At 43.7% G+C, this 19,976-nt stretch overlaps 2 protein-coding genes across 6 annotated transcripts in view; one reads left to right on the forward strand and one right to left on the reverse strand.

Moving 5' to 3' along the window:
• Positions 1–3,424, forward strand: part of PMM2 (phosphomannomutase 2) — a 20,815-nt gene extending 17,391 nt beyond the window's left edge. The window contains exons 7-8 of the mRNA XM_026689178.2: positions 1–108; positions 1,901–3,424. The exon at positions 1–108 is cut by the window's left edge and continues 8 nt beyond it. Coding sequence (XP_026544963.1) covers positions 1–108; positions 1,901–2,005 — 213 coding nt within the window. The 3' untranslated portion in view covers positions 2,006–3,424. The remainder of the gene's footprint in view (positions 109–1,900) is intronic.
• A 4,895-nt stretch (positions 3,425–8,319) lies between these two features.
• CARHSP1 (calcium regulated heat stable protein 1) overlaps positions 8,320–19,976 on the reverse strand; it is a 28,741-nt gene continuing 17,084 nt past the window's right edge. For 4 of the 5 annotated variants that reach the window (XM_026689182.2, XM_087973153.1, XM_087973154.1 and 1 more), the window contains exons 2-4: positions 17,262–17,441; positions 13,153–13,275; positions 8,320–9,756 (exon numbers count right to left, since the gene is read on the reverse strand). In XM_026689182.2, the coding sequence (XP_026544967.1) occupies positions 9,594–9,756; positions 13,153–13,275; positions 17,262–17,419 (444 nt within the window). In that variant the 5' untranslated portion in view covers positions 17,420–17,441 and the 3' untranslated portion in view covers positions 8,320–9,593. The remainder of the gene's footprint in view (positions 9,757–13,152; positions 13,276–17,261; positions 17,442–19,976) is intronic. The other variant, XM_087973155.1, reaches the window with a different exon arrangement.

Here is a 19,976-nt window from a genome sequence, read left to right on the forward strand (position 1 = left end):
ATCAGCTTCGACGTCTTCCCCAATGGTTGGGACAAACGGTACTGCTTGGGAATTGTTGCCCAGGACAACTTCGAAAAGATCTATTTCTTTGGAGACAAGACCATGCCGGTGAGTAGGCGGCCAGAAGAAGCTGGTAAGGTCCAGCTATGGCTTTTGAGACAAGTCTGTAGAGATTCTCTGTCCTCCAAGTCCTGGTTGTCCCAAAGGGGATTTTTTTTCAGGAGGCAACTGGACTTTCTTTGTTTTTTTCTTTTGAAGACGTTTCACTTCTCATCCAAGAAGCTTCTCCAGCTCTTGACAGGAAGGATAGTGGGGAAGAAATAGGCAAGGAATAAAAGTCATCCAGTCAGAGCTGAAGAAGCTTCTTGGATGAGAAGCGAAACATCTTCAAAAGAAAAACAACAACAAGGAAATCCAGTTGCCTCCTGGAAAAGCACAACCATGACAGTTGTTGAGTTTTGCCCCTTTTTATAACCGTTTTTTTGCTGCAGTTGTTAAGTGAATCGTTGCAGTTGTTAAGTTAGCACCAAAGGGTTTTTAAGTGAAGCTGGCTTCCCCATTGTCTCCGCTTGCCAGAAGGTTGCAAAAGATGATTATATGACCCTTAAGACAATGAAACTATCATAAATATGAACCAGTTGCCAAAAGTTCAAATTTTAATCAGACGACCACGGAGATGCTATAAGGATCGTAAGTGTGAAAAACGGTCATAAGTCACTTTTTTCAGTGTGTTGCAACTTCAAATGGTCACTAAACCTAAAGTTGTAAGTTGAGGATTGCCTGTATAGAATTCTTCCCTCTAGAGCAGGGGTCTCCAACCTTAGCCACTTTAAGACTTGTGGACTTCAACTCCCAGAATTCTCCAGCCAGCTTTTCTGGGAGCTTAAGTCCACAAGTCTTAAAGTTGCCAAGTTTGGAGGCCTCTGGTGTAGGGTCTCCTGTTTGGGTGGGGGTAGCACTAGATGACCTACAAGGTCCCTTCCCACTCTGTAAATCTGTAAAGTCGAAGGCTACCTGTATAGGAAAACACCTGTGGACCTACCTTTTTCTGGGGAGCTTCATTGTTGCAGTGTAGCTCAGGCAGTAGTTGATCAAATAGTTGATGACCTACACCAGAGGTCTCCAAACTTGGCAACTTTAAGACTTGTGGAGTTCAACTCTCAGAATTCTCCAACCAGCTTTTCTGGGAGTTTAAGTCCACAAGTCTTAAAAGTTGCCAAGTTTGGGGACCCTTGCATTCAATAATAATGACTCCCCGAAGTGTGAAAGCTTTTGGGTGAAACACAAAAGCTGTTTATCTAGTCAGTAGCTCTGCAGTTTTTGCCCAAGGTTTATTTTTCAGAAAGATATTCTCTCTAAAGTAGCCAGTTAAACATAGAGCTGGAGAACTGTGGAGAGATTTCCTTCCTGGATTTCAAGTCACATGTTTTTTTCCAACCTGAAAACAGGAATGGAACTTTCAGTTCAATTTACGACAGCTCCGTCAGTGCCCGTGGCCAGATGTTGGAGACCCCCTGCTCTAGAACATAGTTGCTGAAAAACAGAAGAGAATTTTTAGCAGGAATAATTTTTTGAGCTACTTTTTCAAGGGCAGCAAAGAAATGTGTTTGCTGAGCAAAGTGGGCCGAGAGATTATTATTTCTTCTTCTTCTTCTTCTTCTTCTTCTTCTTCTTCTTCTTCTTCTTCTTCTTCTTCTTCTTCTTCTTCTTCTTCTTCTTCTTCTTCTTCTTCTTCTTCTTCTTCTTCTTCTTCTTCTTCTTCTTCTTCTTCTTCTTCTTCTTCTTCTTCCTCCTCCTCCTCCTCCTCCTCCTCCTCCTCCTCCTCCTCCTCCTCCTCCTCCTCCTCCTCCTCCTCCTCCTCCCTGGGATCGATTTCTTCCATTGTTGGTCTCCTTTGCAGGGTGGAAACGACTACGAAATTTACATGGATCCCAGAACCGTCGGGCACAGTGTCTCTTCGCCCGAGCAGACGAGAGAGATATGCGAAGCCTTGTTTTTCAAATAGATCACAGGCTGCTTTTTGCACCGAAGGGACGCAAGCCAGGTTCAGGACCACGATTTGAATCCAAATAATGGAAACCGGGGGGAAAGGGTTAGGGTAGCATCAGTATGGGGGCCGGGGGGGAGGTGGTGGAAAGGAGAGGAAGGATCTCCAACTATCCCATCCGTCCGCTCAGCTATTCTGAGCTGGCCTATTGCACGATGCAATGCTTTCTTCCCCTCTGTTTGAGCAAGGAACGGCATTGATTTTGCACCATGTAATGAGCCCTAATCCAGGGTTCATAAACCATCTTTGCACAAACTTGGTTCCCCAGAATAAAAGCCGGTTGGATGGCTTACTGCGGTTTGGGGATCAGTTCCTTCTTGAGAAGGAAACAGCCGTTTTCCAAGCGGAAAGCAGAGGAGGGGAGGTCTTAAAAATGAAAGTCGCTCAGAATTTTGCTCTGGAGCCTCCTAACTTTAGGGGATGAGTCCTAAACCTGGAGACCCTTTCTTAGCACGGAAGCTCCTGCGGGATTTGCTTTGTCTCCCGAGGCCCCTCTCCGATGCCCCTCGTTCCCCCCCCCCCCCAACAATTTGTGAGAACAGCTCATGACGCTTGCACAGCTTCACCTATGCCAAGCAGCTGGCCCCACCCAATCGCCGCCCCCCCCCCCGCTCTGTCCTGTCCTATATTTCCGCGTTTTTCAGCTCAACTGATTTGCGCAGCACAGTGCATTCCCGCGTCTCAGCTGTTCTACTTAATCAGGGCTGCCTAGCAGGTAAGCTGCAGTGCTTGAAATTGGTGTATTTTGAATGCTGCGCATGGATGTGACACACTCTCTCCCAGAACTGGTAGTAAAAAAATTAGGAATCCCACCTCTGGTGCCAAGCTATTTCCCAAATCACCTGTGGGGTAGAACTCCACTGGCCAAAACTACACAATCTGGGCTGTTATGTCTTTTTAGTGCTGAGTAATTCTTAACCGTTGGGTCGTGATTCCGTTTTTCTGCTACAGAACAAGGATATTCTTGTTCCAATGACGTTTGGATGTCTCTTGAAGGAAGTTGGCTGACCCTGTGTTTATGCCCTCCATTCTCATGCCATGCCTGCAGTCTGGCCCTTCCCACTGTAGAGCCTTTTTTTTTTGGAAAGGTAGTGCAAAACACCTGGGGAACATCACCTGGGGAGCTGGGTTGAGAGAGAGATATCCTGACTTTTCCTCCCTTCGAGTCCACCTTTGTTCTGAGCCCTTCTTGAATCTGGGACAGAGTTTGATGCTTCCCTTTTATGTTTGGAATTTAATGCACTGGAGGAAGACTGGAGGGTTTTCAAGTCTAAAAAAATCAACCGGGTTGATCTGCAATGAGATTTCTGGGAAACTGTACTGTACTGTATTTCTGGATGAAGCTGGATCCTCTTTCATTAAAATGAATCGTTTGCATCTTCTGTCCGGTGTTCGATCTCTTTCCACCCCTGAATCCAGAAACAGCTGTTCCCATTCCTGAGATTTTGAGATGACTGAAACTATCAGGATGCTCAGAAACTCTTGAACCTGACTTTAAAAATCAGGACCGGCCTTATTCTGCCTTTTGAGAGGTTTGAAGCCTGCCTTTTAATCAAGCTGGAAGGAGAGCAACTTCTTTGCAACACTGGCTTTCAAATGTAAGGCCCTACTTAATTTAACCTAACTGACCTTTTGAAAGAAGGAGAATCAAATTCATCACACTCATTGACAGTTCCTGAATAAACCACAGGAAGATGGATTTGGTCCCTTATTCATTGGGAGCAAACCAGGTTTGGGTTTGTTTAAGCTTCTGTAATATCGGTTTAGTTCAGGATCTCAAGGGAAACTAAAGGGTGCTCCTTCCTTCCACAAAATATTTGCTTTACGCATGAAGCAAAAGACCATTTTTTAAAAAAGTATGTTGGGCCCCAATTTTGAGTCACGTGTGTGCCAGGAAAAATCATTAATTTTGCACCATTGTGCTGTCATCGTTTTCATATTTTTAGGCAGTCTCTATTCTACAGAAACATAAACATTATTTTATTAGGGATTATTTACGACGGGTCCCCAATTCCCAAGCTGCAGACTGATACCGGTCCATAGCTTGTTAGGAATTGCGCCGCATAAGCGAATGAAGCTTCATCTGCGCATGTGCAGGATCTAAAGTGCACATGAAACCATTCCCTCCCATTCTAGTCTGTGGAAAAATCTGTCTTCCATAAAACTGGTCCCTGGTGCCAAAAAGGTTAGGAAGCGCTCATTTACAACACACATCCAGATTTTACCAATTTAAAGTTATAGTTTTAGGTTTTTAGCATCCTGTGGCACATTTATGCCTCAGGAAGCACATATTGTAAGCATGATTTACTGCAGTCATAGCTCTGTAATTAAGATACTGGAATACCTGGTAAACCTATAACTTAACTTTTCAATTTTCACTTGAAATAGTTTACTGTTGTAGGAGGGCCATGTTAGTAGCAAAAGCCAGAAGTCTTTTATAACAGATTACCAGAGTTGGAAGGGACCTTGTAGGTCATCTAGTCCAACCCCCCTGCCCAAGCAGGAGATCCTACACCATATCTGACCAATGGCTGTCCAGTCTCTTCTTGAAAGCTTCCAATAATGAAGCTCCCACAACTTTTGAAGGCAACTTCTGTTCCATGGGTTGATTGCTTTCAACTGTCAGAAAAATTATCCTTATTTCTAGGTTGAATCTCTCCTTGTTAAGTTTCCATCCGTTATTCCTTGTCTGGCCTTACGTTTTTCTCAAATTGGCACTTTTAAAAAATGTGGACTTTAATTTCCAGAATTTTGGCAGTGCTGAAGTCCACCCCAATTTTTTTTAAAGTATGTGTTTCATTTTTATTCATAAACATTTTGAAAACTGTGTATTGTCAGGGCATATGATTTACGAAAAAGCAAAAGGAAAACAAACAGAAATATTAACATTGATACTAATAACAATAGTAATAGTGTAATAATAATTTTGACTAGATTTCTCTTCATATTAGCTTATTTATAATTCTGTTAATTATATCAGCATATTTATAATTATAAACCCTCTTTATATTTAATTCATAGATAGCAGTCATCTTTCTTCGCCTAATTTCCACCTCTTCACTCGTAAAATCTATTCCATTTTAAGTAATATTCTGTGTCTTCTTTGTCCTTTATTTTTAATGTCAATCTATCCATCTCTGCACAGTCTAGTATTTTCCACCCGTCTTAAAGACGTCAAGGCATTAAAGCATTTTTTTTTAAAAAAAAAATACGCAGATGTCAAAATGGCTTCTTTTGTAGAAAACTCCTTACTGAAATCTCCCAGGAACCTGGGAGTAAAGATTGGGGAGTGGGTTGGGCTGGGCTTCCGCATCCTTCCCACTTCCAGGAGCGTGTAATTAATCTTAATTAGACAAAGCAGAGGAATGTAGCAAGAATGTCCCCAATTCATGATGAAGGAAGTGGACTTGGACCGGCCTTCAATAGAAGTCCAGAAATAGCGTAACTAATATATTTGCAGCATTGCGTAAAGAGAAGTGGGAAGATGTGTGTTTTCTTAAAACCAGCCGACAAGTCCATGGAATGTATTTCCTGCCAATTGAAAGGAAAGGAAAGGCAAAAGAGGAATAAATAGCACAAGAGTTACCAGAAATATGGAATTGTTCTTGCACTAATTAATCTCTGAAGTTGCAGAGATGTTAAAGAGGACTTTTAAAAACCAAACCTTTTCACTACAGGTAGTCCTCAACTTATGACCACAATTAAGCCCAAATTTTCCTTGCTAAGTGAGTTTTGCTCCATTTTGTGACTTGGTTGCCACAGTTTTTAAGCCAATCCTTGCAAGTTGTTTCCCCATTGGCATTGTTCGTCAGACGGTCGCAAAAGGGGATCACAGGACACATCAACAGTCATAAATATGAGTCAAGACACTCACCACCATAAACCATGAGCCCTGAAACAAGATCGACCTATCCCAAATTTTGGGAAAGACTCGATAGGTGAAGATGCCAAAATCCAATCTAAACATCTGGCTGACTGTGACCACCCATAGTAATAATTTATTAAATTTCTACGTTGCAATTTCTCTGCTGCCTAACTCTCTGGTTCTGGCCAGCAATATACATCTATGCATGAAAAGTAAACCAAGCACAGCTACCCAGAGGGCTGCAAAGGCAGGTGGGAGTTATAAGATTGGTAAATTATTAAAAACAACGATGCAATCTCCATGGCAAAGGAAAAGAAAACAACCCTTGAAGCTTGTGGCTTGGCTTTGCAAGATTCAGGCTTCCAGATCTGGACGAGCAGCAGGAGGTAGCCAGGACGCTGAATTCATAAATTGTTTTTTATTTTGATTTTCATACCCTTCCCCCCCGGACTTTCAGACTTCTATTATTTCATTGACTCAATTTGAAGAATTCTCTCTCTTTCCATCTCTCTCCCCTCCCTCCCCTCTCCCTCCCTCTATCTCTCCCCTCTCCCTTTCTCTTCCTCCCCTCTCCTCCTCCCCCCTTCCCCGGCTCTTTCCCCCTCTCCCTCTCTCTCTTACACTATACAAACAAATAAAAATTAATCTGGTCTTGGGTGGTGCCATTTTAAGTGGCATTTTTAACTGAACAGAAGCTGAATCACCCAGCAAAAAAATCAGGCAGAACAAGGTGAAGAACAAAGCCGCCCACTCAGGTGTGGGTTCCTTTTGTCACCAAATTGCAAAGCACCTCAGTGTGTAAACGTGTGCCTGATCTGTGCAAAGATCACCCTGCCCTCTCTGCCAAGGAGCTTGGTCTCCATGGGTTGTTTTTTTTTGGATTGCTAATTGAACTCACAATGATCAGATGCAATGACAGCTATGCCCAAATCCACCCGGGGCAACTGATTGACCCTGCGGCGCTTTGCAAAAAGAGGCTTTTCCACCTCCTCAAGGGGGCTTGAGAGTTTCTCTTGGCAGCATTTTTTTTACCAGATTTTGTTGGGAGATGCAGAGGGTGTAACTGTTGCATTTCCTGTGATGCAACTTTGCATTCCTTCTGGGTACCACACTTCCTAATCGGGGGGGAGAGACTTTTAATACTTTTCCTTGAGATTAAATTCAAGAGCTAAGCCAGGGAGGCTGGAAAGAGGACGGGGCCATCGGAAAACAGACAAAGGTAGTCATCGAGTGATGACAGAATAAGATTTGGAAGGGATCTTGGAGGGCTTCCAGTCCACCCCTCTGCCCAAGCAGGAGGCCCTATACCATTCCAGACAAGTGGTTTCCCAATCTCTTCTTGAAAGCCTCCAGTGATGGAAGCACCTACAACTTCTGAAGGGAAGCGGCTCCACTGGTTGACTGTCCTCACTGTTAGGAAATTTCTCCTTAGTTCTAGGTTGCTTCTGTCCTTGATTAATTTCCATCCATTGTTTCTTGTCTGACTTCAGGTGCTTTGGAAAATAAGTTGACTCTGTCTTCTGTGTGGCAGCCCCTCAAATATTGGAACGCTGCTATCTTGTCTCCCCTAGTTCTTATTTTCATTAGACTAGACATACCCAATTCCTGCAACCGTTCTTTATACGTTTCAGTCTCCAGTCCCCTAACCATTTTTGTTGCTCTTCTTTCCAGAGTCTCAACATCTTTTTTATATCGTGGCGACCAAAACTAGGTGCAATATAACCACAATGGAAACCAGAATTTCCATCGCTACGCAAAGCAATGAGGGAGTTAAGAGAGTTACACTGCAGCTTAAATGAGTTACACCTAATTTTAAGGGCTTTTTTTTGCCATGGTTTTTAAGTGCATCACTATACTGAATAAGTGACTCATATGGACATTAAGTGAATCTATTTCTCCCATTAATTCTGCTTGTCCAAAGCCAGCAAGGAACTTTGCAAATGGTGATCGCATGATCCCAGGATCCTACAACCGTTGTGAACACAGAGAGTTCTCAACTTCTTGAGCGCAAAATTTTCCGCTGTTAAGTGAGACATTTGTTCAGTGAGTTTTGCCCCAATTTACAACCCTTCTTCACAGTTGTTAAGTGAATCTAACAAAATGAAACTCAATGGTGAAAAAAATAAGGTTCTACATTTAGGCAAGAAAAACCAAGTGCACAGGTACAGCATATGTGGCATACTGTATGTTTTTATAGTTATAATGTACACTGAAGATGGCATTTAATTTTGTTGCACGAGGTGCAATGACAATAAATTACTACTACTCCTACTAAACAAACGGTTGTAAGTCAAGGATTACCTGTATCTCACACCCCTCCCAGTCACCCTCTGGAGAAAATTAAAGAGATAATTTTGCAACACAGCACAGAATGGGACGTGTTTTGTTTAAGAAACAGCACAGACAGTTCCAGGTTTCCTCAAACCGCAAGTATTTTATTTTTTATATTTTATCTGTCATTTGTCAGTGACTGTTAATACTTCCACACAACTCCCCCCCCCCCCCAAAGGGAACTCATGCCAAATATCTCGTTTCCTTCCACCACTCCCTCTAAAAGTTAAATACTGTTCAGGACATTATTTTTCGGCTGGACAAATAGCAAAAGCATTTTTGAAATGAAGATGAACTGCAAACTGCAAACCTCAAACCTTTAAATATGTGCATGCCCACAACAGCTGTAATAGCAGAGATTGTCAGCTAGAGAAGAAGCCAACAATGATTTCAAAGTTTGAATCGGGTAGAGGTGTGTGTGTGTGTGTGTGAGAGAGAGAGAGAGAGAGAGAGAGGTATGTAGGTAGGTAGGTACATGCAGCAAGCCACTGCCAAAAAGCTGATGTGTATATTTTTGAGAAAAATTAAAATAAAAGCAACCAACACACAAATATTCAACCAAAACACTATGTAAAAAAAAGTTTCTACGTGAAAAGGCTGCATTTTGTTGCCCTTTTAACTGCTCTAAAATGTTGAAGAAGAATATCAAATGATAGGAACACAAATCCTCTGTAGGTATTTCCTCAAGCTATTACCCTTGGCTTCCATAATCTAAAAAAGAAAACAAACAAATAATAATAATAATAACCAGCAAAATCAGTAATTTTCTGCTATAAAGCAAAGAAACATTATCCTAAATTATTTGCCCCTTAATACTACCCACCAAAGCGGAACGCCTCTTTGACTAACCAGCTGCTGCTGCCTTCTCCAATCTGATCTATTCAGTTGTGTTGGGACTTCAAACACCATGCTGCACAGCCAGCCTAGCCTTCTGAGCGTGAAGTTCAAGGTCTGAAAGGTATCAGATTGAGGAAGGGCCACCCAGAGGATGCCATCTTTTGAACAGAGGGATCCGTTCCAATTTCTCCTCTTCCGATGAGATCTTTCTAAGATCTTTTGAGTATCCTACTCAATGAATGAATGAAAACAAACATTCAAATTGTAAAGCAAGAGCTAAACTTCTGCTTTCCTGCCAGCCCGAAAACTACGATTTTTCCACTTATTAAATTTGTATACTTTGAAAATCATGGTGCTATTTTTCTTTCTTTTTTCTTTTGTAAAAAAAAAGGGGGTTTTTAATCTGGCCACTTTTGGAACCCTGTTTTCCATTACACAATCTGCAGAAAACTCATCGGGCTGTTGAACACGATCCAATAGTCCTCTTCAGTCAACATGGCTTCAGAACTCCCTCTAGGAGTTAATCACGTGTCCCGACCACGTCTCATGTTTTGTGCCTGGAGCTAGGTGAGTGATGTTGACCTCTACAGCTTGAAGCTTCTCATTCTTCGGCGGAATGGTGCACACCTTGTAGGTGACCTCATCACCAGCTACCGGAACATACTCTCCTTCGATACTGCAAGAGAAAGAAAGGAGACCACAACTACGTTAATGGAAGGGAATCGGCTTTCCCAACCCACCACTTCCATCAGGTCTATGGAGATTCTCAGTCCCAAAGGTAGTTTTTCAAGAGGCAACCGGACTTCCTTTGTTTTTCCTTGAAGACGTTTTGCTTTTTCGCATCCGAGAAGCTTCTTCAGCTTCTGAATGAATGGCGGATAACTCCACCTGAACTGAAGAGAAGAACTAAGCTATGGTTTGTTTTGTTTTTGAACAAGCCATTATTAGTCTATGTTCTCAGTCATCCAGGTCATGGCTGTCCCAGAGGTGCTTTTTCAACTGGCAACTGGACTTTCTTTGTTTTTGTCTTGAAGACGTTTCGCTTCTCATCCAAGAAGCTTCTTCAGCTTCTGAATGAATGGCGGATAACTCCACCTGAACTGAAGAGAATAACTAAGCTATGGTTTGTTTGTTTTTGAACAAGCCATTATTAGTCTATGTTCTCAGTCATCCAGGTCATGGCTGTCCCAGAGGTGTTTTCAACTGGCAACTGGACTTTGTTTTTTTCTTGAAGACATTTCGCTTTTCATCCAAGAAGCTTCTTCAGCTTCTGAATGAAGCTACTTCTTAGATGAGAAGTGAAACATCTTCAAGCAAAAACAAAGAAAGTCCAGTTGCCTCTTCGAAAAGCACCTTTGGGACACCTCCGTCAGGCTTAGCTTCTTCTCATCCACCATCTAATCCACGCGATGTACCAGAAAACCAAGATCAATCTTCTGCGCCAATATGAACACCAGAATATGAAAAGAGCTTTGAAGCTGGATTAAAGCCATGACCCTAACTGCTCTACAGAAGTTTTGGATTTTCCCAACAAGCCCAGCCAGCATAGCCAATGCCAAAGAAGTGTGGAGGATTCCAACTTCTGGAGGATCCAAAACAGCTTATGCCTCTTCCATCCCAATTCTTTGCCTTGAAACAATCAACCAGGGTCATTCAGAAACATCACAAACATTGATAGAGATACGGTTATATTTTTTATCACTGCTGCCCCATATTAGCAATGTGGAAGACTATTGTTATTTCAAGGAGCATAGTGACATATTTTGATTTCCCCTTCAAACAATGAAAAGTCTGGAAGTTTAGAGCTCATGTTTTTCACTTTTGCTTGCTGAACAAAAGAGAACACATTCCCTCCATCCTTTAGAGCAGGGTCTCCAACCGTGGCAACTTTAAGATGTGTGGACTTCAACTCCCAGAATTCCTCAGCCAGCAAAGCTGGCTGAGGAATTCTGGGAGTTGAAGTCCACACATCTTAAAAGTTGCCACGGTTGGAGACCCTGCTTTAGAGAAAGGAGGGCATCTTCACGTAGCTTCAAAGCTTTTCTCACAGCGAAAGTCTCAGATTTTTTATTCCCTTTCCAGAAATGCACCAGCCAGGCAAGATCAGATCTTGAAGCCTGTCGATTGGACCTTAGACCATGATGAAGTCCTGGTAACCAGGTTTTGATTTTTAAAAATTGTGGGGTGATTGTTATAAGAGGGAGCTTCTACAAGGAACATTAGGTGTTGTGGAAACTGTCCACGGGGCATTTCTCCTTCATTATTAAAGAGTTCCTTGGCAGCTGGGTATCCTCTTGCTTGGCACGCAGAGTTGTTACGTTATGCTGTTCAGTGGTTTGCTTCAGCTAATGATAGTTCAAAATCCCCATTGTCTCTGGAGCCAAAAGAAGTAATGATCTGGGCACTCTTCGCAAAACATACCTTTCCAAGACTGGCACTTAAAAAAACCCCTGCGTGCTAATAGGGAACAGCCGCCAAGCCTTCCTCCTAGCCATTTCTTGACCACGTTTAAAACCGTCTTAACTTGGTGTCCGTCACTTGCTGACTGCACATTCTGCTGTTGGCTCAGACTCCCTTGTAAAGAACAACCTCCTTTGATGGGCCCTCAACATTATTTTCAGTGGCTGAGCCCACTGTACTAAAAACCAGAAGAGGGAATACATTTCTATCCACGTGTCCTTACCTACCATGTGTGTGAATTTATTTATCTTTGACTCCCTCCTACTTTGGATCTAAATTACAAAGCACCAGGTTTTCTTTCTTTTTTTCCTACAGAGAATCTGCTCTCAACCTGCTTATTATCTTGAATGCCTCTTTGTCTTCCCTTCCATCTTTTCTCCTTGTTTTGCAGAAGGAACAACCCAAACTACCTGTTGCATTCTTTCTGTGGGGCAAATGATAGAGTTAGAGAAGGGCAGTTTATTTTCCGCCCACTTCCTCGCTTTCCCTTGGCTGACCTTTGCGCTGACCTCTGCAATGCAATAACAGATTAGCAGAGTCGGAAGGGACCTTGTAGGTCATCTAGTCCAACCCCTCCACCCAAGCAGGAGACCCTACACCATTTCTGACAAATGGCAGTCCAGTCTCTCTTCTTGAAAGTCTCAAGGGATGACCGAACCCTGATTGTACCCAACCAGCTCAGACACCGTCAATGAAATGAACATATACTGAATTTGAAGCCCACCAGGTACCCTCTCCTCAGGTATCATTGCTCATTTCCAACTATGTTTCCCTACAGATAGTCCTCAAGGTACGGCCACAATTGGGACCCAAACTTCCATCGTTAAGTGACGCGGTCATTAAATAAGTCATACCCAATTTTATAAGCTTTTTTAAAGAAATGGTTCTAAGTTGAAAAGTTAGGGTTAGAGAAAGCTGGCAGCCCGAGTTCAAAACCCGAGCGCCACAAAACGGGCAGAGTTTTCGTCCTTGCTCCTGCTTCACATCTGACCATGGAAATGTCTCTGGACAGCCGTGGCACAAGGGCCTTGAAATGGAAATAAGCACCGTTCCCAGGGGATTCAAATTTTTAACAACCGGTTCTGTGGCGTGGCCATGTGACTGGGTGGACATGGCTTCTTCTTCTTCTTTTTCTTTTGCAACACCCCCCCCCGTTTTTTGACCTCCTGGGCCTCAGGGAAGCCTCCTGTGCGAAGCAGTAAGACAGCGAGGGGGATCCGGACACAGCTGATCATCAGAACAGCTGATCATCGGGAGGGAAAAAAAGAAATACCTTAAGGAGTGACTGGGCGGGGGAGAATGCAGTCAGCAATGTCGGGCATGCGCGATAAGGACTGACTGGGAGGGGAAGGGTGGGCGGAGAGGGGCGGGGCCAGCCAGGGGCACGATTTGCCAGTTCTCCGAACTGTGCAGACCCATAACAACCGGTTCTATAGAACCAGTCCGAACCGGTAGAATCCCACCCCTGACTGTTCCCTGTAGTTGGCAACAACTGAGTAAAATCCGCAGGACTCCTTTACCTCTAAAGTTGAAGGCTACTTGTATTTTGAATTCTGCAACCACCAGAAAGCAAGAGGACTAGCACCCTGTTTCCAAAAGGAGGTTTGCTTACTCAGAAATATGGACGAAGATCTCTGGGCCTCCATCACCAGGCGTGATAAAGCCGTGGCCCTTGGATCGGCAGAAACATTTACACACCCCACTGTAGGTGGGTCCTTCAGCGGCTCGTGTTGTCCTACGGAAAAAAAAGATGAACTTGTTCAGAACATCAGAAAACAGCAATCCGTTTGGGTTGGGGAGACCACATTCTGTTTAAAGGAGGTTCTAACACCCTCGTTTTGTTCTAAACTGGCAAGGCTTCCTACCACATGTAAGACTTCTGCTCTGCAAAATTTAGCTTTAGTTTTACATAATAAAAGCCATTCCCATTCAGTGGGTTTTGCAAGGGCAGAAGCTGCCTTCCTAAATATCTGAGGAATTGTTTTTAAAAGCCGAGCATCTGATCCTTGGGCTTGAAAACGGAGGAGGCCTGCTGGATCTCAGAAACCATGAAGATTAAAAGAGAGACAGGAATGGAGTCAATGATTAGAAGGATATGGTAATATGTGTTTGAACCTGTACGTTGATATGGCCCATAGGCAAATGAAATAAATAAAGGGAGGGAGGGAGGGAGGGAGGGAGGGAGAGAGAGAGAGAGAGAGAGAGAGAGAGAGAGAGAGAGAGAGAGAGAGAGAGTGTTCTGCAGGATTTAGCCAAGGATGGAATTTATTTTATTTTATTTAGTTTGTTGAGCATGTATGAGAAAACAAGTATAAGTATGAACATAACATATAAACATATAAGTATAAACAGGTATAAGTATATACATAATAAACGACTACAAATAAATGGGAACAGTAGGACGGGGACGATAGACGCGCTGATGCGCTTATGCACGCCCCCTTACAGACCTCTTAGGAATGGAGTGAGGGTCAAAGTTTAAGGTTAAAGTTTTGGGGTTTGAGGATGTAATAACTGAGTCAGGGAGTGAGTTCCAGGCATTGACCACTCTGTTGCTGAAGTTGTATTTTCTGCAATCGAGTTTGGAGTGGTTTACTTTGAGTCTGTATCTATTGTTTGCCATTGTGTTATTGTGGTTGAAGTTGAAGTTGTCGTTCACAGTTAGGACGTTATAGCAGACAATTTTGTGTACTAAGCTTAGGTCAGATTGTCGGCAGCGTAGTTCTAGGTTGTCCAGGTCCAAAATTTCAAGCCTGGTGACATAAGGTATTCTATTGCGAGCAGAGGAATGGAGGACTCTTCTCGTGAAATACCAAAGGAGGAAGAATACTAAAAACGGGTCAGAAGTCAGATTTTGTATACTGAACGATACAAGAAGCTTGTTCCAGATAAGGTTAGACTGAAAAAAGATTTGGGGTTTTTAAGGCAGAAACATGGACTTTTATAAGGGGGTTTGCATGGATGGCAATTATAGAAGAGCAAGGATGTGTTCTATCACAAAACCAATCCATACATTCTCAACTTACGACTATACACTGAGAATGGCAGTTACAGTCACCAGTCCTGTTGGTCATTTTGCAACCTTCTTTATAGCGGTCATTAACTGAACACCATGTTTGTTAAGTTTGTCTGCTCTGGGGTGGTTTTTAATGGAAACCAGAAGTAAAGAGGTGTGGCGGGTTTTAAATTGTGGACTTTTAACAGTGGGTTTTAATGTTGTACAGTACCCAGAGTTACTGCCCAGGAGTTGGACAGTTCTATAAAATTGCTTAATAAGTTAATAAATAAATAAAACTTGAGCATGAACACAGTACAGAAATGTGAAGAAAGGCCTGCAAACGTTATTGCAATCTTTAAAAAAAAATTACATTAAATATAAGGCTAGACATTAAGATCAGAAAACAGGGGGGAAACCCAGAATCAATTGTCCAGTAAATCCTTGTTCATTTAACATCTGGCTTTGAGGCCCCCTGAGTTTCATATTCTTCCTGAAATGTCTCAAATGTGGACCAGAATTTTCTGGTCCATGTTTGAGACATTTCAGGAAGAACATGGTGGACAGGTGGACCAGAACAGAAATTCTGGTCCACCTGTCCTAACTCAAAGCAGCTTGAAAAAAATGAATCAGAATCTGGAAGGCAACTGTTGACTCATCATTCAGAATTAACAGAATAACAGAGCTGGAAGGGACTCTTAGGAACTGAAAAATTTCTTAGGAACTCAAAAATTCCAATTCAGGAATAGAGCTGAATGGGGACCCTGGAGGTCTTCTAGTCCAACCCCCAGCTGAAGCAGAAGACCTTATGCCATTTCAGACAACAGGCTGTCCAAAGTCTTCTTAAAAACCTCCAGTGATGAAGCACCCACAACTTCTAGTGGCTAGTTGTTCCACTGATTAAGGGGGGAAACCAGGGGGAGCTTTGAGTTACAAATTCTTGCTCATACTTGTGGCTACACCTTGCTGAGAGTTCCGAGGTTCTCTCTCACCTTGACTTGCTGGACCGAAGTGGTTCTGATGCCATGGAGATGCCAGGGTGGTTGCCCACCCTTCCTACCAACCAGGAGTGGAAGAAGCTGGGAACAGCTTGGCTCCCATGTCCTTCTCCTTCCCTCCTGCTCACCACCTCCCTCCCTTGCACAACTTTTGAGCTTCTGGCCTGGATGCAATTGTGACACCACCACCGGTGGCTGAGTCATGTGTGCTTCTCACTTGGGCTGATGTCATAGTTACTGGTGGGTGCAAATCCCTTTTGGAGCACTAGCAAATGAATCATAACTACGGTTATAGGTTGGTCATAAGGTGAGGCTTTCGTTTGGACCAATCCAAATGGTGCAAAACATCTTGTTTTTCTACCTTGGCCACTGTGGGCATGTGGACTTCAAAACTCCCAGAGTTCTCCAGCCAGCCATTGCCTTCTGATTCCTTCTCTTCAAGAGCATTGAGTTAGGTGGACCAGGATTTGTGGTCTACATTTGAAACATTTCAGGAAGAACATGGAACTCGGTGGGCATCAAAGCCAACTGTTGGTCACACCCCTTCCTATCTGTTCTCCACTGACCCTTCAAACTCTCTGCCAATTTTAACCACACCCGTTTTGTGATGTCATATCCCAAATGCCCCACCCACAAGGGCATCTGCTAGACACAAAATAGACACACACACACACACCGGTTGAAAAAGCATGCCCCTCCCACCCAAAACTAGGTTTTATTAATTCATTTTCAAATACCTAAAATAATATAAAAGTAGACAACTTATCATTACACAAGAAAATGCGTAAAGCAAACTTTGAAACTGTAATTACAATTACTTCCCAAATTCACCCGATTTTGTAAGCCTTTAAAAAGAAAAATTAATCTTTCAACATTAACCAAGCTTGTTCATGAATCTTTTTCCAAACGGAGAGATCATGTGACTTTTTTTTTAAATTAACCAAACATATAAAGTTCCCAAAAATGGCAAAAATCACCCATCTCTGAAAATCAATCCTTTATATTTGGAATTACAGCATTTTTCCATCTCTTAAAGATTATTCTTTTGCTATTGTTAGTTCATGAAAAAAAAATCATCTTTATTGCGAACATGTTAAATTCCAAGCAGTTGGGAATTCAGGATAATACGTTTCTCTTTAAAAATGGGGGGGTGTATTTCAATATTTTTGGCAAGATGTTGTATAAATAATACAGGGGTTGTGGCCTGCCAGCTGCCAGGACAATGAGGAGGTTGGGGAGGAACGTGGGCCAGTCCTGGAGTCTTGGAAAGGCTCCGATGGATGCTCTGCGCTTTTCTGTTCTTTATCCTCCCAGCTGATTGGGAAGCTGTGCGAAGTGCGCAATCACCGAACCACTCGGGAAACTGGTAGAATCCCACCATTGCCTAATCCACATATCAAAGGAGAAGGTCTGCACTCACAAGTAAGAGTTCATTAAATTAGGTCTCCCAGAGGAACTGCTTGGTCACAAGAATACATACCTAAAAGCCTGCCGCCGTGCCCCACTTCTCTACAGCTGCCCCTAAAGGCAAACTGCTTTTTGAAATATATATTTCTTTTTTCCTCAACGCTGTCTGGATTTCATTTTTATTTATTCTTGTGCAGCCCTCCGGATCGAGTTGGAGCCCCAAATTCTGACAAACTGCACTATTTCACAATGGGGAAGGACTCCGAGACGCCTTCTCCTTCCTCCCCAGCCAGGGTCTCACCTCCTCGCCTCCATACTCACGCTGAAAACGTGCGGTTCCTGCGAGTCGGAAGTGGGCTTGGGATCAGATAAGCTCTCATAGGGGAAGGAGAACGGTCTCTGGTCCGGCGGCCTTCGGGCAGACGGAGAGCCCTGGGAGGTGGAGACCGTTGGTGGGTTGAAGTTGACTCTGAAGACATTTTGGACACGGCTGGTGAGAAGCTAAAAAAGAAAGAAGAAAACACGTTAGGGCAGTGGTGGTCTCCAGAACCCAGCAGCGGAAATTTTGAGTGGTTTTGGAGAACCGGCAAATCCCGCCTCTGACTGGCCCCGCCAACCCCATCTCTTCTCTGCCTCCCATCGAGTCCCAGCTGATCGGCTGGGTCTCCTTTGGTTGCCCTGCACAGGAGAACAGAGCTGGAAAGCAGGTTAGTGGGATGGGGTTCCTTCCTTCCATCCATCCATCCATCCATCCATCCATCCATCCATCCATGGTGCACAGTGGTTAGAATGCAGTATTGCAGGCTAACTCTACCGACTGCCAGCAGTTCGATCTTGACTGGTTCAAGGTTGGCCCAGCCTTCCATCCTTCCGAGGTGGGTCAAATGAGGACCCAGATTGTTTGGGGGCAAGAGGCTGACTCTGTAAAGCGCTTAGAGAGGGCTGTAAAAGCACTGTGAAGCGGTATATAAGTGCTATTGCCCTTCCTTCCTTCCTTCCTTCCTTCCTTCCTTCCTTCCTTCCATCCATCCATCCATCCATCCATCCATCCATCCATCCATCCATCCATCCATCCATGGTGCACAGTGGTTAGAATGCAGTATTGCAGGCTAACTCTACCGACTGCCAGCAGTTCGATCTTGACTGGTTCAAGGTTGGCCCAGCCTTCCATCCTTCCGAGGTGGGTCAAATGAGGACCCAGATTGTTTGGGGGGCAAGAGGCTGACTCTGTAAAGCGCTTAGAGAGGGCTGTAAAAGCACTGTGAAGCGGTATATAAGTGCTATTGCCCTTCCTTCCTTCCTTCCTTCCTTCCTTCCTTCCTTCCTTCCTTCCATCCATCCATCCATCCATCCATCCATCCATCCATCCATCCATCCATGGTGCACAGTGGTTAGAATGCAGTATTGCAGGCTAACTCTACCGACTGCCAGCAGTTCGATCTTGACTGGTTCAAGGTTGGCCCAGCCTTCCATCCTTCCGAGGTGGGTCAAATGAGGACCCAGATTGTTTGGGGGCAAGAGGCTGACTCTGTAAAGCGCTTAGAGAGGGCTGTAAAAGCACTGTGAAGCGGTATATAAGTGCTATTGCCCTTCCTTCCTTCCTTCCTTCCTTCCTTCCTTCCTTCCTTCCATCCATCCATCCATCCATCCATCCATCCATCCATGGTGCACAGTGCACAGTGGTTAGAGTGCAGTACTGCAAGCTACTCCTATTGCAATTTGGCAGACCGAATCCCACCAGGCTCAAGGTTGGCTCAGCCTTCCATCCTTCCGAGGTGGGTCAAATGAGGAGCCAGATTGTTGGGGGCAACAATCCATCCATGGTGCACAGTGGTTAGAATGTAGTATTGCAGGCTAACTCTGCCAACTGCCAGCAGTTCGATCCTGACTGGTTCAAAGTTGATTCAGCCTTCCATCCTTCCGAGGTGGGTCAAATGAGGACCCAGATTGTTTGGGGGGGGGGGCAAGAGGCTGACTCTGCAAACTACTCAAAGAGGGCTGTAAAAGCACAATAAAGCGGTATATAAGTATATTGTTATTTAGGGAACGAATCAACCACTTGGGGGAGATGTAACGTCAGTATTTCTCAACCTGGCCACTTTTAACATGTTGTCAGGACCGCCATCCTGCCACATCATGCATTGCCTGTTACTCAATGGGGAGGGGAGAGATTGGTGGGGTGGGATAAGGGGAGAGTTAGCATGAGAAGAATCAAAACTAAGCACCAGACCTTTCCACGAGAGCCACCGGTCGATCCAAGGTCACATTTTGAAATTTCAGTCCATGGAAGACCAGGAATGTTACCCAAATAATTTATTAGGTGGGGAAGATGGGAACAAGAGAAAAGTTACCCTTTGGGCGCGAAAAACTCAGATCCGGCTTTGCTTCTTTTGCAACCACTTGGCTTTAGTAAAGTGAGACTGTGAGCCTTTTTTTTTTTCTAACTGACCAAGTTGGGATGATTGACAGATGTGTGAACTTCAATTCCCAGAATTCTCCAGCCAACAACATGGATGGTTTAATCCAGAGGTCTCCAAACTTGGCAACTTTTAAGACTTGTGCACTTCCAACACCTAGAATTCCTCAGCCAGGCATGTTAGTGTTTATTGTTTTATATTACAAAATGAATTTTAATGGCAAGAAAAGTTAAGGCCTCCATGCTGGCTGGAGAATTCTAGGAGTTGCCAGAGTCACTTAACCAGTCATACACTGGGGCAAAACTCAACAACTGTCTTGGTTAGCAACGACAAATTTGGGCTCAATTGTGGCCCTACGTTGAGGACTCCCTGTAGTTGATATGGAAGCCATTCCTTCAAAAAGCAACATACAGAGGTAAGATTCTATCCAGGATCCTTAGGAGGGGGAAAAACCTGTGTAAAACTGAACATGTCAAGACAATCAGAACATGTCAAATCCACACAAAGGAAAAGTGTTCCGCCCTCTCCATTCTCCCCATTATGTATACAGAAACCCATGATTGACGTAATGTTTTCCATGGCATCTCAGTAAGTCAAAAGAAGAAAGGAAGGAGAGACA

This window comes from Notechis scutatus, chromosome 12 (assembly GCF_049901735.1).
Source record: "Notechis scutatus isolate UNSWTSFEM ecotype Mainland chromosome 12, rNotScu1.2, whole genome shotgun sequence".
In the NCBI taxonomy this organism is placed as follows: Eukaryota; Metazoa; Chordata; class Lepidosauria; order Squamata; family Elapidae; genus Notechis; species Notechis scutatus.